Source organism: Mastigoproctus giganteus, chromosome 8 (assembly GCF_048544385.1).
Source record: "Mastigoproctus giganteus isolate SK-2022 chromosome 8, ASM4854438v1, whole genome shotgun sequence".
NCBI classification, from domain to species: domain Eukaryota; kingdom Metazoa; phylum Arthropoda; class Arachnida; order Uropygi; family Thelyphonidae; genus Mastigoproctus; species Mastigoproctus giganteus.
The window spans coordinates 108,288,749-108,314,790 of NC_143582.1; the positions used below are offsets into that span (position 1 = coordinate 108,288,749).

Sequence of the window (26,042 nt, forward strand, 5' to 3'; positions counted from 1 at the left end):
AAGCACTGCTGCTCCTGCCCACCCGGCTACGGAGGCACCTCAGAAGTAGTAGTGATCGAAGGTTGAAACAAATACCAGGTATTACACTTTTTAAACATGGTCGCTAGACAAAATGACGCACTTTTACCAACTCTCAGTACACTTCAACAGACCAGTTGTATAGCAGTCCTCTGACTGTCCTTCAAACCAGAAATCTCTTCATCATCAGCAGCAATGTGTTTTCCACGAAGGAGAGAAAAGAGAAAGAAATCCGAGGGTGCAAGGTCGGAGACATAAGCAGAATGCGGCAATATTTCAAACCCACTTTCGTGGGCACACCTCACTGCAACATGCAAAGAATGCTCAGGGGCACACCTTTTAAATGCTTTCTCTGTATTTTTTCTTTTATAGCTGCATGTAGCTTTATGAGGAGGTTGGAATTGGGTCTTACGCAGAAGTTGATTTTTTTTCAATACTATCACAGTACTGCTCTTTTGAAGGTTATCTGTTAGCATTACGCCATGCCCATACTGATTCCAACAAAAGCTGACAGATTGCCTTGCCAGCACTTGGTTGCACCTTTGTCTTTTTAGGGGTGGTGATTCTGCATGTTTCCATTGTTTTGATATTTGTTTAGTTTCCGGATCATAGTGATGAATCCACGGTGACTAGCCGTAAATAAGTTCCTCTTGCTTTTCCTGGCACATCGTAAACATTCCATGTGCATATTGTGCCCTTTCCTTCTTCTGGTCTCCATCTAGCAGACACTTTATTCATATGCAAATGTTGACAAGTGATGTTCTTCACAGACCCTACATTGATTGGGGCTCTGCAGCTAGTTTTTTGACGCTGATACGGTGGGCTTCCAAGATTAATGCCTTCATCTTCATCATTCACTGAAGTTCTTTCACATTTGAATTGCTTATACCAATGTGCAACAATACTGTAACCTGGACAGTCTTCTCCATAAACAGCGATTATTTCTTCATGGATTGTTTTGGGTGTTTTCCCTTGAAGAAAGAGGAACCGAAGCACTGATCTGTATTCCACTTTATCTATTGTGACACTTCACTTCGCTCTACTCCATTCAGAGCTACAAATTAAAAAAAAAAGAATTGTCAGATCGAAACCAAAACAGAAAGATGAATATTTTTTTGTTTTGTTTGATAATTTGAAATCTCTGTAGCACTTCAAGGTACGAAACAAAAAAATTCACCTCTCTATCAAAAAATTTCAGGGTGAACACAACTCTTATTGAACCCGCCCCCGTACAAAACTGGCGCTGATAGGTAGCAAAAATGTATTTTATCGGTAACTGGCTATATTGAAAAAGTGTAATATGTAGTGTTTGTTTCTGCCTTCTATCACAACTACTTTTGGGTAATACAAAACGTTTTGAACCCCTCCTCTCCTAAAATGAAATTTTATAAGCCAATCTCTAGGTCTAGGAGATGCTTGTCAGTATACTCTGTTACCATTGCGTCTCCAATATGATGGGAGCACTTCTGGTGTTGATCATTGCGGATGCCAAGTGCCATACTTATCAGCGTTGGTAGTTATCTATAACGAATTTTCTGCCTAATCTAATTATTTTTCTATACAGGCGAGAATTATGTCAGAACTTTGGCATACGTTTTTTAATTCTCAAAACAACTTTAAAGTATTTCATTTCATCTTAGAAAAGATGATTATTACTACAACCATTTTGGAACTCTAAGTTATTACCCTTACTGTAAAGAAGCATTCAAGTTTCGCATGCTAGAGGAAAGGCAGGATATATTCTCTTCTCTTTCCACCTTAAAATTCAACATGATAGGACAACAGGAAACTCTGCACTCAGTGAATTTAAAATTGAGACCATCATTGCAGATTGTGCCTTCTTCAAGAATAATCAGAATTCACTTCATAGCCTTCTAATGGTACCAAGTACAGTACCTCATCATGTGTACATTGAACCCAGGATCTATAGCCATTAGCAACAAATCCTTATAGATACGTACTTTCATAATAATTTTCTCGAACTGTCTGCATAGTAATCCATATCAAAAAAGGAGAAAGGTCCTATGTGCAATTTTTCCACTAGGGCAGGCGAAGTAATTTTAAACCTTGTATTTTATGTCTTTGGACCTCTAGTAGCCATTTTATTATCTAGTTTCAAAAATTCTACCCATCTTCACTTCAACTGTTTATTCATAAGCCAAATACGGGAAAGTGGGCATAACCCACGGCATGTAACTGAAATTGTTTTAGAATTTGTAAGATTTGAAAATCTTACAAAAAATAAAATATTTTTTTATTAAGACTTTGAAAGTTAGTTTTCTTTTGATTCTTGCCGTTAATAGGATAAATGGGTAATATATGCAGTTTCAGAAATAAGAATTATTCTGGTAAGAGGTATAAAAATTAAAAGAGTAGCGGGAACGAAAACAGAGCCATTAGCTTTACTTCCGTTAAACCTGGTAACAGATGGAGGATACTATGACAAACCCACCAGGGGGTCCGGCGCTACAAAAACAACTTAAGGTTTATGAGAGGTCACACACCGGAAACGTATTCTGTACAACACACACTAGTTTCTAAAAATAGACGCTATAGTAGCCAGTGTCACAATTTGTGGTTTTTTTTGAGTGCAATAGAGACAAGCTGTTATGAGACAGGAAGAGTTGTTTTGGAGTATTCGGCCGACATCAAAGAACACATGTTAACAAGTTGAAAATAATAAAAGAGAGGGATATTGGGAATCACGTGCTAGTGCTACGGGGCAGGCTGAATTAGGCCTTCCAACAAATGAAAAGAAAGAAAAAATGAAAAAGAAAGAGTGATTGGAAGAAAACACTGTGGGAAGGCGTGGAAAACTCCTGGAGAAAATTGTGGATGGATATGGACACGAGAGAGTGGAAAAGGAAGAGAAGGGGAGAGGAGAATTTTTTGAGCGGTGCTAGGAAAAGGGTGAGTCGGGAGGAGTTGCTTGAAAGATGATGAAGAAATAGCCGACGAAAAAAGTCGAAGTGGGGTTATCAGTGATGTAGTGAGTGAGAAATTAGGAGATGAACTGGAAAGGGGTAGTAAAAGGAAGTTCTGCAAACAGTGAGAATGAGAGAAGAAGATTCCCTTAGAACACCCAGTCCACCGAGGAAGGGGATAATATCCTGAAAGCGGAGTAGCAGTTGTGATGCCATATGATGATGCCCTGGAAGCTGTAAGATGTTGCCCTGGATAGCAGAAGATAACAGCTCTGGATAAGGATAGGATAGAAGGCCCTTATGAAGACACCTGATCACAGAAATTAAGTAAGTGAAAGTTAATTTGAGAATACTGTAAGTTAAAAGCTAGAGAAAGGACTGTAGAGCGTTATTTGGGGAATTCAATGATAAGAGAAAGTTATTTTTGAAAATACTGTAAGTTAACTGCTAGAGAAAGGACTGTAGTGCGATAATTGGGGAATTTAATGATAAAGATAAGATTAGATGGGTGAACCAAATAGGAGTAAATTCTACTCTAAGGCAATTATGGTTGGTTTAGGCAGTAATTTGGAATAAGGAGGATAGTAATGTAGATGAGAAAGTTAACGGAAGGAATTGTAGTAAAAAAATAGAAATACTAAATGTGTGGAGATAAAATTTATGTATATTGCCAACCCTTAAAGGTGTGTTTGAATGTAATATTGTATTTTGGTAATCAAGTTCTGTAACTGATAATGGTTAAAGAAATATACAAGAAAGAGGAATAGGGAATTAAAGAATAAATTGGTAGTTATGATGATACATAAAAGTAATATGATCAATGATATGTTTAACTTTAATGATTAAAAAATGTTAATGACACCTATGAGGTATGATTTGATTGTGTTGTAATAGGAGCAGAAATAAGGTGAGCATATAAAGAGTGTAACTATTTAACCTGTGTATGCATAATGAGAAAGGTGAGATAAAAACAAAGTCAAGTCTGTAAAGGAGCCTGTTAGATAGGAAGAGACTGTATATGTTGAAGTACCTTGGTGTTGAAACAGTGAAATTTTATTCTTAATGAGATTTGTTTTGATTTAACTGTAAATATGCATAATAAACTTGTTTTTTTTTTGTATAACATTTGTGTAGTTATTTGTTGTACTGGACACAAGCCTAACCAATGGGAATTAAACATATATAAGAGTTTCTCCCCTATGAACTTAGAATTTTCTGAGAAGTAAAGTCAGATGCGCAAGTGGGGAGATATTATAAAGGGTAGTTGTTTAAATAGGGGAATAAATTAAATTAATATAAATATAAGTAAATATATACACATTATAACCCCCCCCCCCACAAATTCTTTTCAGTGTTCATGGAGTGAACACAGATTAAAGCGAAGCCCAGTAAAATATTTGAAATAAACGTAATACAATGACGAACAGGGAGCAAAAAATGTACACAGCATGAATCTTTACACAATTCCGCAAACGAACTAAAAATATAAAATTCATGTTGTCCTTGACTGTACACTAGCTAATAAGACACGAAAACTGCAAAGGTTTCAGTAACTTGAATTTGTCTTCGGTTAAATTTGGATAATTAAAAATAAATCTAAAACATCAAAAAGATACAAGTGTTTAAAATTACATAAAATCGTACTGTAAGAGTAAAATGAATTAACAGCTGTTTCTAAATATAAAACGACATGAAATAACTACTGAACTTTAGGAAATTAATCGGAGAAATATATGAAATTAATAAAGCAATCTCCCTAATCTTGTAGTATGTAATTTATATATTTTTCGAGTTTTACACTCGTTTGATTTTTTTTTTTTTTGAATTCAATCTATTCTGGATAATTAGAAGAATTCATTTTTGGAAACTTTTAGTTCAAAGGTAAAGTCATTTGAACCGAAAGTTTGAGAAGTCTAAATTCACTATGTTGATAAAGCCAATAATTCTCAAATTTTAAGTCATGCTGGAATATATATTATCAAGGTGCGATATATATATCTTTAACACATTAAAAATAATTTCGTAAATATTTAGCTGCAGACAAACAATTTCTTTGTTTGTTTGTTTTGTTGGCGTTAAACCCCATGAGCTGGACTAGTTTTTATGAAAGGAACTTAATCGCTGTTTTCTAATACCACTATAGGTCCTTTTCTTTTCAAGATTTTTCTTACCATATTCTCTAGAACCATAGAAGTGTCACATAATTGACGAATAAATATTTGTTCAAAAATTTCTTTGAAAGTTAACGTCGCAATGACTTGTCTCTAAGAAACTTAAATGTATATTTTCAAGTAAACTGAAATAAAATATAAAATATTTTAAATGGATAACAAAAGTCATAACAAATTCCATAACGAGAGGCAATTCAGCTTCAATCGTTGCCCCTTCCAGGGACAAATTTCTCCAGCTGCAACTTTATTAAAAAGCATTTTCACAGCTGAAACTATGCCCATCTCTGACCAACTTCTTATACTCGAATAAAGATACTTTCAAAAGTATGCTGCTACTTTCTATTAAAAATCTTTCGTATTTGGAATGTTCAAATATTGCTATTCACTATTAACATGTGACAGAATGATTTAATATCGTGCGCTGGTCTGTCAGCTTCGCGTGAGCTATCCTTGAGATGTTGACAGCTAGATCTTTACCGAAGCAGACAACGAAATTAGCTTTTTTTTTTATAATTTCACGGCTCTTTCATGGGATTTCGTACCTTTCTTGAAGGATACACCGTAGCTGCCAACTCCACAACATTCACTACTGTCAGATAGCTAATGCAAGAAGGTGGATTAACAGAAACTTTCCATTCACTTCTGTCCAAAATGAACTTGCCAATATCCAAGTGGTTATACTTCATATCTGAGATATCATGTGATCTATCATTGAAAATATTCTCCAAAATACCTGCCAGCTATCATCTGTATGTTACATTTTCTCCATAAGCAGCACTTAATTTAAGTCTCAAATTGATACTGGTGTTTGAAGCAGATTTTTTTCTGTAGTATTGGAGAATCTTTTAGTCGTGGCCAGGGAGGGGAAGTATAATACATTACTGTAGCATTCCGGAATGATTATATTCTCCGTTCATTAATAGAAAAATGTAATGATTGTCATTTTCGCATCCTAATCTCTAAATGGCTTTTTTTTGTTTCTTTTCTTTCTTTTTAGTAACACCGATTTGTACTTAAAGTTGATTATCCTATGGCCATTAATGCCAATAAATCAAAGTGCATTAATAACTAAAGCTTATATAAGTCTGTCTTGGTAAATTCTAACCATACTTCTGTTTAAGGTTCAAAATTTGGATTCGTTATGAAGCAATGCCGAAAATTACATTTAAAATTAAGCAGCTCCACTTTCTACGTAGGTCCATAGATGAATTAAGCAATGATTTTGACAGACTGTGCAAAAGAAAAGTGATTTTACACCATATATATCCTTTGATTCCAGTAATCATCAGGTAAATGGCTACTGATTCTAGTAATCATTCACCTCTATCTTCAATTTCCTGTAATGATTTGTTTCTCAATAACCATCACCGCGTCCTTCTGCAAACTGCTGAAGGTTACAGATTCTTTTAAATTTGTACAGATTTATAAAAAAATGTAAAGTTACTAAAGGTGAGAAGGGTGGTTAACAATTCCAGCCAGACCATGATAGTTTGATGGTTTTAAAAGACTTAGAATGGCTTAATATATGGTCCGAAATACAACAACTAAAATATATTAAGCTTTGACTAAGTACATTTTCCCTAGAAATATAGAAACATGATTCATCGAAAAAGTAATCTTTTCTCCAATCATCAACGGTCCAATAACGCCATTAAGCTGCAAAATTTAGGCACCGTTGACGATGGGTGGCAGCAAGCATGGGTATCTTTGACTGGGCGCCTCCTCCCGTGTCCCATACAGAGGAGGAGGATTCGTTGGATCATATTCTTAGAAATACTTCTAGTGGTCTTCTGGTTAAAGTCTGCTGTCAGCCATTCCCACCATTTTCGTCTATCGATTTGCACAAGGTGAGACAGTCTGCGTTCACCACGACCACCCGTGAGGTGTGGGTGCCTGCTAGCCACTGGCTCGACGACTGCTGCTCCGTCCACTGTCTGTCTACCCTTGGAATACCTCAACTACAAGCATTCCGTGAACAGCCCAAAACATTCACAGTTTCCCATTATAATACTGCCGCCCTTCAACCGGTACCCAGCAATCATTTCTTTTTGAATTCCGTCAGATCACGTCCCTTGTCATCAAATGCTTCGTATGGACTGCTTGCCACGAACCTGCAATATCACTTTCCCCGTTTTCCTACGAAAGCATCGCGGGGAGAACTTCAGTGTCGCTTTTACCAAATCTTCATGTGACGTCCTCGTGGGTAGCACAGTTGGTATAATCACCGTCCTCCTCACACTGGATGGAAATTATCTGAATTCGAATCCAGCCAACGACGCGAGGAATTGTTACAAAAAGTGGCTGGGTCTCAGACGAGCGAGGGTAGCATGATAGATTTTTTTCTCCCGGATTTCGGTTTTTACCTCCAGCAAAACAGTTGTTGATGCTCCTAAAACCTTACACAACGATATCCCTGCTATACTTGTGCTACCAGGTGAGTAGGAAAACTCGATTGTCAAAACAGGGTTGGTCATTATATTTTGACTGGACAGTGTATATAACTCATTAGTATCTAAGGCGTCATATTTCACGGTACATATCGTGTGTGTGTGTGTGTGTGTGTGTGCGCGCTCGCGCCCGCAACACACGGAACTTCATTCCATGTGTTTCACGAAATGAAAATATACTATTCCCTTCGCCTGAGGACCAGCTAACTATATTCCTGATTCAAAAGGCCTTTAAGAATTCCTCCAATCAGGCTGAACTGATTAATACAACCAAAAAATTATTGGTGCGCATGAAGGCGCACAGTAATTTCCATCGAAAAAAATCAGTTTTACCCGAACGAAGAAAAATTTTAAACAAAAGTGTAGTCCTCCGAGAAGTTAACTTTCGCTATGGAATCTTTCCGATGTTTATAGTGAAAATGTAGCCCGTACATTTTGAATTTATTGGGTCATCTATATAACAAAATCCTGCAATGTGGCAACAACCCAAAATCGTGGAATCAATAACTTAATTCACACTCATGAAAAACACAAAAAAGTAAAGAACTGAAAAAAACCATTGATTGTAGTTTATAAGTTTCAGCTTCCTCAAAATGTTTGAGAAGCAATCAGAACAGCCTCGATTCATTATTGCTTTAAGCATAGCCCTCCCTGCCTTTATGCAAACTGCATGAAGTTATAGAGATAAAACCTTTTAGGAGACATTATTCAGAATTTAGCGCGCCCTCAATGACAAGTCCCAGTTGAATATCATATTCTTCGATCTCGAATCAGTATGTGATAGGTTGTTGATACCTTTCCTGATCCATATTCCAAAGAAATATTTCAGAAATAGCAAGTACAGCTCGATTAAACATCCTCAATACCATTTTGAAACCTGGACTGCTGAAAAGCAATCATTATACCTTTGTATGTAAATACATGATCATTCGGGTGGAGGGGGGGGGCGATCCTCAAACAACATTTAGCATTAGTGGCAAAAAATATATGTCTCATGCCGATGATTTAAAATATTTTATCAAATCTAAAGAATCTTGTAATATCATATCCACTCCGACTGAGTGGATTTGATTAATGGATATAGTTTATAGTGATAAACCAAGATAAACGCCTCAAACCCATTTCCCATGTTTTTTTTTTTTTTTTTTTAATTTGTACCCCTTCCCCTGATCCTTAATTTCGGGAGTACAAAGCAAACGAGTCAATTTCAATAGAGAAACTGGCCTGACATGGCACGAGAACCTCGCTTAGCTTTCGATTCGCAAGTACGAAGACTTACTCAGCTATGTGGACTTTAAACAGGAACTGATGAGGCTGAAAATACCAATGCTAAGCATTTCTACATATTTCAGTGTATCCTGCCAATACCTTTATACGCAAGAGTAGGCTAGTCATCGACATCCGAATCATAACAAGATAAATTTCTTGCAGTAGATTTACTAGCTGCTGCGGTGGATAAAGAAGTTGGCAGACAATCCACTAGCCATTTCCATATCAGTCCTATATACCAACCTAAATATAACACCATGGCGACATCGAGTATTATCTAAAAAGAATCTTAGCTCACACAGGCGCAGGAAGAAATGAACATTCACCCTAGATACCATAATCTGAAGAACACGTGTGACAGGAAGATCATTTACTGATGCACGCTTCTCCCCTACGATACACCGAGAACAAGGTGAACCGTGTATCGCACAGTGAACAGCTTCAAGAAGAAGCGCTTCTCTTCCCCCCAATATTGATCTCGATATGGTCGATGGTTCCTATCTCCTGAAACTGTTGGCTTAATATGTCACGCAGTGCCGAGACGATACTGCGTGACATATTAAGCCAACGTGCCTCCTCCGCCTGCGACTTCAAGTCATGCAACAGCCGGCCATCTCAAAAAAAAAAAAAAAAAAAACCCATCTTAACAAGGTAATTCATGTTGTTGGGTTTTTTGGAGCATTAGCAATTAAGGCCATATGGCTCCGGGATATGCGGTGGTCATTCTCTGACCTTTCCGCATCCTCCGTATTTGGTGGTGACGGGCTCGAACCCCGGTCTAATCAAGAAGCGTGTGTGCTATGCACTGCTGCTCCTTCCCACCTGGCTACGGAGGCGCCTTCTAAACAAGGATGACTTTCCATCCTGAGTACTGGAGATTTGGCTATCCCACTGATACCACTGTGGACGGTGGTGATACCACCGTCCTCCCCACACCAGGTGAAAAAAGCCCGGCTTCGAATCCCATATTCGATGGGATTCGAATGAACTTTTTTCACTCCACGGCTGAGTTAATCGGTCTGAGGCGTAGATAGCAACCTCCCCCCCCCCAAGAAACCAGGGTTTTCGTCCAGCAAAACGGGCAAATCGACCAGAGAACATACGCAGTTTATAGAAACAATACACAAGGGTAGGTGGATTGACATTCTGGGTAAACCTAATAAATAGCTTTTATTTTTGCTTTTTTTTTATCCCACCGTGCAAGCCAAAAAATGGGAATGAAGTGATATGGTCGCAACCCGTGTTTTTATAGGCATGAATAATTTGCAGCTGTGTAAGGTGTTAGATCGATTTCTATTGAACACTCGGAATTTGCATGGTAGGATGACTTTTATACCAAATACTGGCCTTTCGGGAACACTGTACACAATAAAATATTAATGAAAAACATTTTGTTCGGTTAATTTTGTCAACCAGTGTTGATCTGTAGCCTTTAAGAGAACTGTGTGGAATATCATCTAACATAGTTAAGAACCCATCAACCCCCATCTTGGTTTGTTTGTTATAGTAGGGTTTTAGGCGCATCAGCAACCTGGGCCATATTATATCGTATATAATGCCTGTAATTTGCATGTGTTTTGTGGTCGATTGTGTGTTTGCTGGACGAAAAACCTCGTTACCCCAAATATACCCATTCAATACACTTTCTGTACACAGACAATCTAAATGAATTCCAACAAAACTGCAGGAAGCAGTCCCTTGTGGAAAATGTTCCGCAATGAAATTACAATACCTCTACTTTGTGCACAAGAGATATGCGCATGACTTCTTAGACTCTGGTTCTTACCTGTCCTCCGTGAATGGTGTTCGTCCTTCTACAATAGGCCTCCACTAACGACATTGCTTGATAATCAAACGACTAATAGTAAAATATTGTAACAGAGGACAATGGATCATATGAACATTATGATAATTTATGTTTCGAAGGGTTCGCCTTCTAAAATCTCTACAAATAGTTCTGCACAGCATTTGTCAGTAGCCTGTAATATAGTCTAATACAGCCCTGTAAATAGCTTTATAGACACCGCGTAATTTATCACACTTGTAATGTAGGTAGCACATATACCAATTGGCTATATTGTGTTTCTCTTAAATTAAAGCAATTTTTATATTACATTTTCACACAAACCAGAATGTGACATGTAGGCCGCTGTGTAGCGGCCTACATGTCACATTCATGTATTCTTCGTTCTTTCTATTTGTAGTTTTATTAATATAAATATTTAGTAAACATTAATAACAGACCTACTGCGCTGTGTTATCGCTATACACTGCCCTACCATTAATATCCGGACACCTGCCTTTAGACAAAATCTTCGCGGCATACTCTCAACCAGCTTTTTATAAATGCCAAGTGATATGTTCCTCCAGTCGACCTTTAACCAGCCACCAAGTTCAGCCTTGTTCTTTGGGCGATCTCGACGTGCACGTACTCGACGATACAATACATCCCAAAGATGCTCGATAGGTTTTAGATCAGCACCCTGGGCTGGCCAATCTAACTTTTCCACACCCATGTCCTCAAACCACTATGTTACGACCCGAGCAGTATGGCATGGCGCATTGTCTTGCTGATACAGGTATGGTCCTTCCCCGAAGTATTACCATAATGTTGGAAGTGCATAATTGTTCAGGCTGTCCTGGTATTGCACAGCATTCATGGTTTTGTCGATAACGAATAATGGGCCCAAACCAAACTATGAAAGCTCCATACCAAACTTCATTGTTGGGAGGATACAATCAGGAAGGAACTGTTCCCACTATCATTCGCCACACCCAGGAATGGCCATCAGACTGGCAGAGTGCGAACCTCGACTCGTCTGTCCATAGGACTGTTTTCCACTGCTATACAGTCCAGGATTCGAGCTCTTTACACCATGTTAATCGGCGTCTAGCATATGTTGAGGTGATCAATTCTGTTGAACGTGTCATTTTGCATGCCCACTTTTGTCTGTTCGAAACCCAGTAGAAAACGTCAGTATTCTTGTTGGGTGTGACAGTAACTTTAAAACCCTTCAAGATTTTGCTACAAATGTTATCAAGAAGCGTCTTGAATTAAGATCCCTGGCTCTCAGAGGATGTGATTAAGTGATCTCCTCAACTTCTCCTCTCTCTCTTTTTTTTCTCTCAGTAACGATTTTATTATTCATTTTTTATAACTATTTTTATTTTATTTTATTTATTTATTATTATTTTTTTTTTGCTGTCTTCCAGGTGTGGGCTACCTGGGAGTGGGATTGTGGGCACCCACTGGTATTGCACTACTTCCAGTGGATGCAGGACAGGATTTAGTGCTTTTCGCATATAACAGGTGATAATAGACCCAGGCCTGGATTCTAGTGCCAGGGTTGGACACCAGGCAGCAGCTGCCCAGCTGTTGGGTGCTCCCTGGTGGAAAAGTGGCCTGACACAAAACAGAACACACACTAACATCTCAGCCCCAAACATTTACACGTTTTCCAGGCCCGCTATACAGAGTTCCTGTACCAACACAGAGGACAAGGTGGAGATGGGCTTTCAGCCTAGGAGCCACCCGGAAACGCAAATACACACATACAGATGTTCACCCCCCCCCCCCCAAGAGAATATATATTTTTTAAATTGTATATAAATCTTGTATATAAATTAATGTATAAATCTTGAAAATGTACATAAAATTTTGTGTGTGTAAATAAATGAAAAATGAATGTTCAAAGCCCAGTGTGCATATTTATAGCAGATTCTGTGTCGTGTTGCATGCATAGGACATGCATGTTTTCCCGTCCATGGAGGAGTGTTCGGATATTAATGGTAGGACAGTGTATAATGGGTGGTACCTATTCATAAACCACTGTTGTGTACAGAGGTTAATGAACAGGTACTACCCATTAAACTGAAACAAATAACCAATAAAAATAAATTCAACTTCAAAATACTAATCAAATCGCTCTCTCTCTACTTACCTGTGAAAAATATGGCAGCAAATCCGCTTTTCTGGACAGAATTATCAGAACTAAATTCGATCCGCAAATTATTTCCTTCTGACGTAATAATAGGAGGCAATCGAGAGCCACAGAATATACCATGCTTCCTAACTTCTGTGTCGCCCATTTTACTTCTGACGTCAATGCTGTCGTATTCGCAGTCTTGCTAAATCAGAAAAAAAAAAAATAATAATAATAATAATATATATTTGAAATGAATTAAATGTAGAAATAGTTCCAAAGTGCCTTTTTTAATAGAAAATGGGCGAAGGGGGCAGAAAGGCTACAAACTGGTAGCTGGCATTAAAAAAATAATAAAATAATAAAAAAAAAATATGCGCACTTAACATTCATAAAATCTTTCAATGTATCTCTCCCCCTCCCCATGCTTTGTAGCCTTTTAATAACAAAGGTCTTATCTTTGTCTCGTCATTCTCTGTTCTTTATACTGTACTTTGATACGGAAACTTCTGCACACTCAGAACCGAAACTAGATGCGACATAGTTTATATCGAATTCCACATATCTCAATAACCGTCAATCGTACCTGAACGAGATCATGGCGCTATCCGGCAATGCTCAAACGAGATCTAATAGTTTCGGATAACTTAAATCTAGTTTGTAACTTTCATTTATCCTCAAATTCTAACTCTATCTCTTAAACTTGACACGAAATCATTTAACTGCATTTACACGTTACAGATGAAACACAGCCGTAATTTAAAAACGATAAATAGAGTTATTTTTAAGTTCTGAATGTTATTATTTTTTAAATGCGCAAGTGTCTTAGGCATGAAGACAAGTGCTTCTGAAATATACTGAAGGAATTGATTGGAGGAGCAAAATCTGCCCAATTTATGTGAAAATGATTTTCAAAATTGTCAGTTACTGCTGCTAATGCCATTATATTAAAGACAAAAAAAATAAATAAATAAAAATATATATATATATATTGACAGAAAGCAGACGAATCAGGAAATAGCCTCCAGGAAACGGTTTAAATTAAATGAATTAAATTAAACCAAATTCTTTTTCTAATCAAATTTAGAAATATTTATTTTTTCGGTTAAATTCTTTCTCCTGTCTTTTAAACTTTTCAACTCTATGCGGTAAATTATATGTAGCAATTTCTCTAATTAGATAAATTAGAGAACTTAGGCTACATAATATAGTATTTTATGTATGCACACAAAAAATTTAATTACTTTTAATTTTACATTTCATCCTAATGTAAACTAATCTAAAATGCACAGGTGATAATTATACAAAGAATCGATTTCCGTTTCATCCAGTGTCTGCCATATTTTTTTTTACCTGTTACGGTATTGTATATATCTGCAAGCGGTGACAAGGTTGCCCACAAAATCTCATGTTAGCGGATATCAAAAATTTCGATTTTTAAAATGAGTTGCATTCAGCGCACAAATAACATATAGCTTAATTATATTAAAGAAAAACTTGATACCTGCGCACCATATCTTCTCTGCGCAGAATAAGGCAATATTTATTAAATTTCCTTTACATGAAACACATGCGAGGCAAAAATTGTCTTGAAACACTATCTGTCCTCTGACAATTAGTAATTAAATATTTTAATTACTCTATATATACTTAATGAATATAGTTTTCAGATAATATGTAGTGAATACAAACTGCTAAAAGAAACAACTCACAGTTTGCGTCTCGTAAGATTAATAAATTATAATTAACAATTTATTAATTATAATTTGGTTAATTAATTTTAATAAATTAATTGTACATAGCCTCTTTATTCTATCCTGGACAACTATTATTTTAATGATTAATTAATGAAAACAATTATTTTTTGTTATTCATATCTTAATCGGTTGGTTATATTATGAATTTCACAACTTGAAATTTAGTTTATTATCAATAAACTAAATTATCACCTTAATAAATTCAGCAAAATTTATTGCTAATAATTATTAACTACCAGAATGTTACCCTTAGAAATGTCTCAAATTTATAAGTCGACTTCTGATAGAAACAAAACTTACGTTATTTCCTTCCAAATCGAAATGAGTAAAGTTTAGGGTGATTCTGTACTGCAGAGGTGCTACTATTTCCCAGATACAGTTCTTATTTGGAGGGTAGAGATCGGGAAATGATGGACTGATTATTGTTCCGTTGGTTGCATGAAGCAATCCACCGCATGCATCTAGATAATCAGAAGAAATAAAAAGTAAACTTTATGAGGTTCAAGCACTTTTAGTATCATAAACGAACACAGTTCTGTGAAAACTCTTCGCCAGTAAAGAAAATCTTAGGAAGTCTGAAACTGCCATTTTAAGGCGCTTTTTAAAGTTTCTTTAATAAACGATTAAGTAATTGGCTGGCTTTTATTTTAGTACAAAGAGGATCTAATGCACGGAATAAATTCGATGTATTTGAAATATATTTAGTACATCATATAACATAAAAAAACAAAGCAATTATTTCATATTTCTATGAGCAAACTTAAAACTTTTGATCGATAAAATCTGACGATTTGTTCCTTGCTAATTTATGAGTCTACCAAAGCAATTTTAATTTTATTCGCAATCGAAAGAGTCCTTTATTTTCTCACTGGTGACATCCTGCAGTCCGTTAATATATATAAAGGGGGGAAAATCAAAATAGACTAAACAGAAAACGACGACAGTCTCATTTTGCCAGTTCACATGATAAAATCATGCAACTTTCATTTTACTTGATACTCAGAAGCTACAAAAACAAGGCGTTCTAAACAAGCTGGATTACTGCAGCTATAAATGTCATGTCAGACTTACTGACAGATGATAACCGATTTTGTCAAAATCACTGAATGAGAGAGAAACAGTGGAACATCTCCTGAAATGATTAACTGAACATGCAGCTGTTGACGTGCGCTCAAATTCACTTCTGGTTGAATTTCTCCCACAGAAACATTTTGTGCTCATCTATTTTAAAGGAACCGAATGGACTTTATATACACCGTACATCTGGTGTATGCAGTAGGAATTACAGTCCTTCATGCAAAATAAACATGAAAAACTCGAGCCAGCGACATGTGGCAGACTATCTAAACATCTGCCACGTCAACCCATTATGATCAGGGCCGCTGAAAATTTCATCTACCCTCATGCAAACAAGAAATTGCTACTCTTCCCCACTGCATCCAATCAATACTGTTAATTTATAACTGCTCGTGAAAACTGCCGCTTCTACCTTCATTTAATTTCGCTCTGTCTCAGTATTTCCTTTAAACATTTCTCACTTTTAAATATTATGTTGTTATCTCAGCAGCTTCTTGCATCAAATATTATTTGTTTTGATTGTTTAATTTTGCTAAATCCGTTAGTGAATATTAACTTTTTTTTGTAATGAAGTCACGGTGTAGGGATCTGGTGACACTTCAGTTTTGAGGAGCTTGTAAGAATTTACAAGTTATTATCTTATTGAGATTTTATGGTCAAATATTAATTGCTACAACGTACCGCAGTAATAAGTTTGAAAGCTTGAAATAAACAAACCAAAATAAGAACGTTAATATTTCATTTTTTACCTAAAAATAAATAAATTTTGCAATGAATTTAATTATTTTTCTTCCTATGAGACTCCAGTAATAAATCGATGCTCGAGGATTATCATTTGAATTTTACGCAGTTGGTAAACTATCAATTCTGAGGAGTCTCTACGAAAATTTCGATCTGCCCCTACGAAATCTAAAACAACTATACTTTATCAACAGTTGGGCTCTCTTAAATAAATTGAAGGCAGAACTAGACAAACATTTGGACTGAATTGATGGGTGAAATAGGAAGGCTGATGCTGTATATAAGCTTGTTTTCTTGCATCATATGCATCCACTAATGCTAATTTCAGCACGGGTATTGAAATTGTATCCCGCTTCTTTACCAAATTAACTTTTCCAATACCAAATTATTGGAAAAATAAAAAAATAAATAACAAAAGCGGACAAAAAATTTATTGGAACGCAAAATTAGACAAGTTAATAACCGTGGTTCATTACAAGTCATTCTTAAAGTTATTAACCACTGATCCATTTATTAATTTGAAGGATTTGCTTAATTGTTTTTCTGAGTTTAACTTTGATTACATCCTAAACAAATTATGTAATTTTCAATTACAGTACACCATCAGGCATCTCTCATATTGTGGAGTTATACTTCACAACTGGGTTGTCATCATTGCAACACCAAGGTACCTAGCCACCCACCGATGAAGAGCCAATTAGCTCTGAATCGGTGCCGTCTAGGTGATGGTATCCGCCGAGGATAAGTAACAGCAATCTTCCCCATTGGTGAAGCTTATTTGAGGTAGTGCAATATCATGGCAACTCATTGTAAGGGCATTCACAATATGAGATATGCTTAAATGATGCCAATTTGTAACTACTTAGTAGTTGGTTACATATAAACACGATGCTATAACACAAATCTATACGTTAGTTAGTTTCTTCGTAAACTATTGCCATAAAAAAATTATGTAATATTTATTAGTTATTTATTTTATTCATTTATTTTTGGATGGTGTGTAGAATTCCATTACAATATTAAATATATTACTGGTGGCGTTGACTTTTATATTAGATAAGTTGGCCTGACTTGGCAACCGGGTAAGAAGAGGGGTACACTACAGTGGGCCATCAATATCCGTCGTTATTGAGGGTATGTTAATATGTTCTTAGACGTGCCATGGATAAAGATAGGTAGACACGCATGTTACAATGATAGTTCTGGGAAGTTCTAAAACTTAAGCATTTTCATTTTTCAGATAAATAAACACTAGTAAAACAAATTTATCAATATTTTCTTGATTTGAACACACAATGTGCATATCAGTTAATTCCGTGACGAGTTAATTGCCTTTAAATGCCCTTCGATCTATATACCAGGAACTTCAAATCGAGAAAGTCGGGAACTGTAGATTTCTAAAGGCGCCAAAGGTGAGGGACGCCAAATCAGCACTAGGTGAGGGACCTAGTGCTGATTTTGAAACAGCAGAAGCGTAACGTAAAACTTGCAAGCTAGAGTAAAATGGAAAGGATATTTACCATGTAAAATCTTCAGTGTAGACGATATTTTTATTTTTGGAAAAGAATGGACAGAATAACTTTTATTTACCGCTAGGAAGTCCTTATCTGGGTTTAAGGCCGAAAAAGATAAATTAACCGCTATTTTAGGAGAACATTCTGAAGGGGGCTTTCAATTGAAGCTCATGCTAATATATCACAAAATCACAAAAAGAGAGAGAGAGAATCCAAGAGCTCTTAAAGAATGTTAAAAAAAAAAAAAACTCTTCCTGTTATGTGACGATCAAATAAAAAGGGTTGGTAACTAGAAAGATTTACGATGGATGGTTTACTTCAATTCTGCCCTCCATTAGAGAAATATTGCAAAAATAATAATATCACGTTAAATGCGTTGTTGCTTCTGGACAATGCCCCTGGACCAACTTACCCGATCAACATAAATGAGAAGTTCGATAACAATAGAGTTGAATTTCTCAAAAAAAAAAAAAAAAAAAAAAAACACATTACATTATATTTATTGTGTTTAGGGCCAATCTTTGGCATCCCCGCTATTATCGCATTGATCACTTGCTACGACAGCGCAAAGAATCATCACCTAGTTCAGACAGTTACTAAGTCAGCACAATGAGCCGTCATCCAGGAGTAGTCACCATAGCACAACGAACTACCATCCAGGATTAGTCACTAAGGTAGCACACACACACACACTAAGCCACCATCTAGTTCAGTCACTAAGACAGCATAATGAGCCACCGTCCATTATTAGTCACTAAGGCAGCATAATAAAGCCATCCAGAAACAGTCACTAAAACAGCACAGTAAGTCGTCATTTGGATTCAGTCACCTAAGATTAATCATCAAGTTAATACAATGGAATGAGCCACTAAATGCTGCAACGGCCTTGATCCAACGTATGGATCAAAGCGCAATCTGTACAAGGCGAATTATTTAAGGAACTCATTATCCCACATGATTCGTGGAACAGAAAGTGTTGGCAAGTGTGATGGTTCAAGCATTCTGTCGAAAATTACATCATACGTGGCATCAATAATATTGTAAAATCTTTGGGTGAAATCAAATGTTCAACATTGAACGCGTGCGCGTGGGTTACTTACAAAGCCTTCGTGGGTCAGTATCTGACCCACGTGTCATAGGTTCGCCACCACGGTTCTAGAATGTAAAGTTTTTTTTAGGCCTGACGTAGCCCAGTGGTCAGGAGCGAGAGTGCATTGTACGCGTTCCTTGAGTGAACCGGGGTTCAAGCCCGTGACTATTAAATACGATAAATATTTGTATTGACGATTTATTGTGAACTCCACTGACTTGGTTGTCGTGCCGGAGTATAAACAGAAAAAAAAAAAAAAAAAAAAAATTTGGTGTGTTAGAAATTACGACCACAAGGTGAGTAACTCGTATGATTTCCAAGGCTTTGATGAACAAACAATAATAATGACGGACATTGTTAAATTTTCACAAGAAGTCGGCTTAAATGAAGCTGAGGAGGGCGATGTGATAGAGTTGTTAAATTCGCACAGTGAATTTCTATCAAATGACGACTTACTTGAATTAGAAAGGACGAAAGCAACTTTGGAGGATGAGGATGAGGAAGAAAGATCGGGAGGACTGGTCACTTGTTAAATTACAACAAAGAAACCAGGACGAGTTTCCAATTTAATTGATGAGTCGCACAGTTATTGAAGAGATGGATTCCGTAAAAAACTGGAAGTATTTCTACGGACTTGGATCAATTGACAATGTCGCAGAGAAATTTGAAGGGAATAGCAGCAGAAGTCTAGTACTATTCAAAATACACCGACCATAATTTTTTTAAAAGAAAAATTTCATTATCAGAACCAGGAAGAAGCATGAAAAAATTTGCAGGAAAATTTGTGATCCAAGTGGTCGCAGAATACAGTGTCCATTGGCAATAAAGGTAAAAAAAAAAAAAAAAAAAAAAAAAAAAAAAACAATGTTTATTAAAAATATAGGTAAAATAATGTTACGGTGCAGTGGTTAGTTTAATTAGTAAATTCCTTTCCCAATGACATGCTCTTTATTTATATTTCTCATTTATATCACTTCGTTCAATTTTTCAGTCAATGTTTAGTTGGGAAGAAAAAGAATAACTGTGTGTGTCGGCCAATCATTGGCCGACACACTTTACACTAGTGCAAAGAATCGCCTCCTAGTTCAGTCACTAACTCAGCACAATGAGCTGTCACACACAACTGAACAAAGTTGAGAGGTAAGAAAACCCTTAGCCATAATCATGAGAGCATTTTTCATCATGGGGTTTTGTCAATGATATGCACAAATTTGCTAGAGGGATAAGGAGGTGACTATCTCATTATATAAGGCAATGGTGAAATCTCGAGTACTGCATGAAAATTAGGCTGATGGGAAGTCTGTTAATGGGAATGAGTGTGTCGTGGAATTCGCAGGGAGAAACACTCACGCAATTGAAGTTCAACATTGACAAATACAGGTAGCAGTAATCCTAGAGTAATGTATCAACTGTGTGGTACCATACTCAGGGTAGAGGAAAATGATAGGGAACCTTCATATTAGACTGCACAGTTACCTGGAGTAACTGTATAGTCTAATATGAAGTTCTCTGAGGCAGTGCAGACAAACTAACAGGGGAGGTTTGGGGGTTTCGTCAATGATACATAAGAATTTTGCTAGCAGGGATAAGGAGATGATTATCCCATTGTATAAGCAATATTCACGCCACACTATGGGTACTGCATACAGGTCTGGAGGTCTCATTTTAGGAAGGATGTAGAGTTGCTGGAGCGGGTACAGAGAAGGGCAACGAGATTAGTGAGGGGAACAAAAGGGCGCTCTTACCAAGAAAGGCTTCACTTCTGCAAATTGCAGCGTCTTGAGGCTAGGCACCTGCGAGATGATCTGATTGAGGTGAGGCTTGAGCGAACTCATTGCTGATGTTTGCATAGTCTGAGCAAACTCTTGCTCAGACTATGCACATGGGGCATAAATTCAAATTGAGGAAGAATGGTTGCAGAATACATGTGCGGTTTGTTTGGTTTTTTTTTTTTAGGAGCATTAGCAACTAAGGCCATATTGCTCCGGAATATGCGGTGGTCATTCCTTGACCTTTCCGCATCCTCCATATTTGGTGGTGACGGGCTCGAACCCCGGTCTAATCAAGAAGCGTGTGGTACGCACTGCTGCTCCTTCCCACCTGGCTACGGAGGCGCCCACATGTGCGGAAGTTTGCCTCCAGCAAACGAATGGTTGATTGCTGGATCAAACTTCCATCCGTTGTTGTGGAAGTGGATTGTTTGAATAATAGAGAACTAGATAAATGGGATTTTTTTTTTTTTTTTTGTTGGCTGTTGCTGTATAAGCTTGCTTCCTTGCATCATTTGCTACTATTAATACTTCATATATATGTATGTACACACACACACACTTACTTCAGTATGTAATCAATTGGGTTTGATTATAAAACTATAATTTAATACATACTATAATTTAATCAGTGTTTTTATTTTTATTTTTATTTATATATATATATATATATATATATATATATATATATATATTTTTTTTATATTTTTATATTTATTATTATTATTTTTATTTTCATCACATTTCATTGTATATTATTTCATTGTATAGTAAATTTTTAGTTTAATTTCTTGGTTGGTGTTTATCATTAATTATTATAGTAATTGGGTTTGAATTAGTCGATCCAGATTTACCAGATCAAATTCCCTTTTATGTTTTGTTGCATTTTTATAGTTTAACCTTTTACTTAATAAAGGAAATTTGTTAAAATAAAATAAAATAAAAAAAAAAAAATACCCAGTCGCTTTTATCCAGTACACTATTGGTTCAGTTGTTATGATTGTGTTTATAATATTCCGATTTACAATGCCAGTTAATCATTTTCGTTGCTGCATCAATTATTTAATCACGCATTTAAAAATTAACTCGTTAAATTCTGATTATCGTTTCCTGGTTGGGATTGTTCGAATGATAAATGATTTAATGTTGCAGATGCAAAAATCGAGGATTATACCGTGCACATAGTTCAAACACAGTTTTCATTTTGTTTAACAGGTGTGATTTAACTTGCATGAACAAAAACAAAAAGAAAGGGGGATGGAAGAAGAAAGAGAAAGATCGTGGCGATCATGACATGGAATCACCATATCTAATCCAACAACATGTCTATATTCCAAAACATTTCAGTAAATTGGACCCATAGATATTCAACATATTTTTAATTAAATTTCGAATTCTGTATGCGCAAACGGAAGGGTTTCGAGCGTTTGACCGTTACCCTACAAGGAAATGTAAAACTTTTCAGCGTATTTTCTGTATGTCCTTGGGAAGGTTTTAGGATCAATTCAGATTTTACAGTCTCCACCTCCAACCTCCTTATAAGAGCTGTTAGAACGAGTACAGAGAAGGACAACAAGATTAGTGAATGGAACAAAGAGTTGCTCTTACGAAGAAAGGCTTAAGTTTTGCAATTTATAGTGTCTGGAGACTAGGCACCTGCGAGGTGATCTGATTGAGGTGCATAAAGCCTTGAATGGTTTGAGCATGCTCAATGCTGATGGGATTCTTCCTCTTGCTCAGAATAATCGCCTGAGAGGGCATAAATTCAAATTGAGGAAGGATGATTGTAAGATGTGCGGAAGTTTGCATTTAGCCAGCGGGTGGTTGATTGCTGGAACTAACTTCCATCTGTCGTTGAAGCTGATAGATTAAATAGATTCAAGGCAGAACTTGACAAATATTTGGAGCGAGTGGATGGGGGAAATGAGATTTTTTTTTTTTTTTTTTTTTTTTTTTTTGGCTGATGCTATATAAACTTGCTTTCTTGCATCATGTGACTTTGCTAATGGTAATGTTAATCATTATTAGTTTCATATGCTGAGAAGAAAATGTCGGATCGACAACTTTTCAGCGCATGTTTCGTTGGTCTGTCCCTGGGAAGCTTTATTAAGACTAAATCATAACTCCGAGTTTTCCCCACCACAGAAATATCAATATAAATGAAAGTATATTTTGGGCATTACCAGAGAATGAAGAGAGTGATAGGCACTAAATTATTTAATCCCTGTGCAGTTTTCAGGAACAATTCCGATTTCATAGCTCACCCGGTCCCAGGTTTCGCCCATAGAAATGCTACGATGAATCTCGAACAGCAGATCCGATCCTTTTTTAAAATATTAGTATTTATTTAGAATATTGTTACGAAACAAGTTAGGTAGTGCGTACATTACCTAATTTGTTTGGCTTGAACAAACATTGTAAACGAAACGTTCCCGACTTGAATGAAAATAATGGCTGTTCGAATGCAGCCACTATTCTGTGTTTTCATTCAGGACAATTACTTTAGATAAGAAATGCATAATTACTGCGTAAAACAACATCAATTTACCTCTAATAAATGCTCAACACTAATGAGTTTATTATTATTCCGTTATGCATTTGTTTTTAAACAGTCTGTAATGTATAATAGAAAAATTGCCGTGTGGTCATTAGATCATTCGGAAATTTGGAATCTATTTAAAGTGAGCTGATGGCGTTCTCTTGCATCTGTTGGCTCTCAAAGGAAGGTCTGTTAATGGGAATGAGTGTGTCGTGGAATTCGTTGGGAGAAACACTCACGCAATTCAGGAATTACCACTGCCTTTGTTGAACGGCATCACTGAGTTCTTTATTTGTATAACAGTCATCCGGAAATATTCATAAAAATAGCAATATTGGCTGAGTTTAATGAAATTCGTGTTTCGACTGTGGTTATGCTCATTAGTTTGGCTCGTAAATTTTGTAACAAACTATATGCTAATTATCGCTACTTGGTGATTAATACGGCACATGCAGACAGTCTAGTTAATACAATTTTAGGCGAAAGTTTAATTACTTTCAGTAATTAATATTTGAAATGATTTCTCAAATACATTAAGAATCGAAAGCAATTTGTAAGTCATAATTTCAAAATGAAATGAAATAAACACTTCTTTATTAAAGATAACTGGACTCTTGATTCTGCTTATTAAAATTTCATAAGAAAAGTGTAAACTAAGAATAAAAAAATAAAGTTAAGACTGATGGATGGGAAAACATTTCAGTGAAGTGCGTCATACTGGACGTGTGTCGCCCCAAAAAAGGGGTGGGGTGTAGAAAACTTCAATAGTAAAACGGGTAAGAAGACGACGGGTCCTTTCAAGACCAACGTCTCATTGACAATTAAGGATTGGATAATTAGGACCCCCAAAACATAAATATTTAACACAGTAACGTATAGGAAGAATATGCTTAAAGTAATCATGGAATGATATTCTAATCTCGTTCATATACTGTTCAACCAAATTTCCTCTCGTTTTCATCAAGCGTCCGAAACCTTTCATTCTTTCTATGAGAAATAAAATCTCATATAAAAGTTTGCCAGTACAATCACATTTACATTCTATATTTAATAATAGGTTCATGTTTTAATAAATTTTGATAGAATAATCTCTTTGTGAATTATACTAAGACCGAAATATGCGTTTAAAAAATAATAAAATGTTACCTTCGCACTTTCTGCCATCGGAATGGAGCTCGTATCCAATGCGACATTCGCAGCGATATCCTCCAAGAGTGTTGATACAATCTTGTTCACAGCCATGATCTTCACCGCGGCATTCATCATATTCTGCAGAAAACAAAATAGTGCTGGAAACAAAAAACAATAATTCAAAAATTATAAACTATTTTTTGAAAAGTAATAAAATTTCACTTCAATAACCGGTTGATACATATCACGATTTTGAAAGAAAAACCGAGGAAGAGCGTGCGTATATACATAAATAAGGCAGAAAACTGTGTATGACGAAATATGCTCATATTTCGGTCTATCAGCGGTGTACAGCTTCAGAGGGTGACAGTTGGGTGATTGAATGTATTAAGGTTCGTTTATCCAGTTGCACATATGAATTACATCATACAGTATGATGGGAAAGATGTAGAAAAAATATTTGGCAAGTATGCTGAAGAAGTGGAAGTCCGGAGGTGATTAATCTAAGAAACGGCCAGGTAGGCATAAAATACAGATTGCCATTTTCGAGACTGCTTCCTTCATTTCACCAATTGACCCTAAACAATCAGAATAATTTGGAACTGGGGAAGGTCACAAGCAAACGGTTAAATGCCTTCTCCGACATGTGTAGAGTTGCACAAAATGAAATTTTAAGGAATAACCACGGTCCAGTGCGACTTTGTTGACAAAAAAAAAAAAAGGTTAATATCGATTGGCATTTTACAAGGCGAATTAACCTAGACTGCAGATCAATGTAAATTGCCTTTCAGTCTCGTGGAGGTGTTTGGGTACGTCTGGGAACACACTTAAGGAGGTGTTTTCCATGGTATGGACAAGGTCCACCGCATGAAACTATGAGTGCAAAGCAACATTAGTGCAAGCATGGAACTATGAATGCTGCATGTTACACTGATATTCTGGACAATTCTATGTGCTTACACTGGCAATTTTATGGAAGCGGCCCTAACACCTTCTGACAATCCATGCCACAATCAAAGAACCCGTCACAGTGACGAGAGGAACTTTTATGGGCCTTTTTCACAACGTCGCTGGGTTAGTCGGTCTCAGGCGAGGGTAGTATGGTTTTTAATCCAAGAAATTCGGGAGGTTTCGTCCAGCAAACAGCAAATCGACCAAAGAACACACAATTTACAGACATTATATATTGTGCAGTATGGCCTAAGTTGCTGATGAGCCTAAAACCAATACTTGCCACAGTCATGGATTGTGGATGTGTTGCTCGAAGGAAATAACATTAAAAACATTGCCGTGGCCGACACCGAGTTCCAACCTCAACTCAAATGAACATCTCTGGGATGAACTGGAACGTAGAATTAGGCAAAGCCAAGACGGCCATCTTCGTCAGTGGAGTTCACGAATGCTATACATTAAGAGCGAATCTGGATATTATCAGGAGTGAAGGAGGAATACAACTAACTTTCTACCAAAAATGTATAGAAAGTCCTCCATGACGCATTAAAGCAGTTGACTTACGGTATTCATTTCTTTGAAAGAATATAAGTTTTTTCATAACTACAAATATTCTATGGTTTTTGGTAGGCCAGTGTAGTGTATATAAGGCCTTGGCCTTATGCCTTCACTATGTTAACTAATTTTACCATTTTCAGTATAATGAATTTGATAAATTGTC

General features: G+C 36.4%; 1 protein-coding gene across 1 annotated transcript in view; it reads right to left on the bottom strand.

Annotated features, from left to right (window-relative positions):
* Positions 1–26,042, bottom strand: part of LOC150081758 (protein tolkin-like) — a 285,479-nt gene that overhangs the window by 51,479 nt on the left and 207,958 nt on the right. The window contains exons 13-15 of the mRNA XM_090379622.1: positions 24,386–24,508; positions 14,810–14,970; positions 12,771–12,957 (exon numbers count right to left, since the gene is read on the bottom strand). Coding sequence (XP_090235748.1) covers positions 12,771–12,957; positions 14,810–14,970; positions 24,386–24,508 — 471 coding nt within the window. The remainder of the gene's footprint in view (positions 1–12,770; positions 12,958–14,809; positions 14,971–24,385; positions 24,509–26,042) is intronic.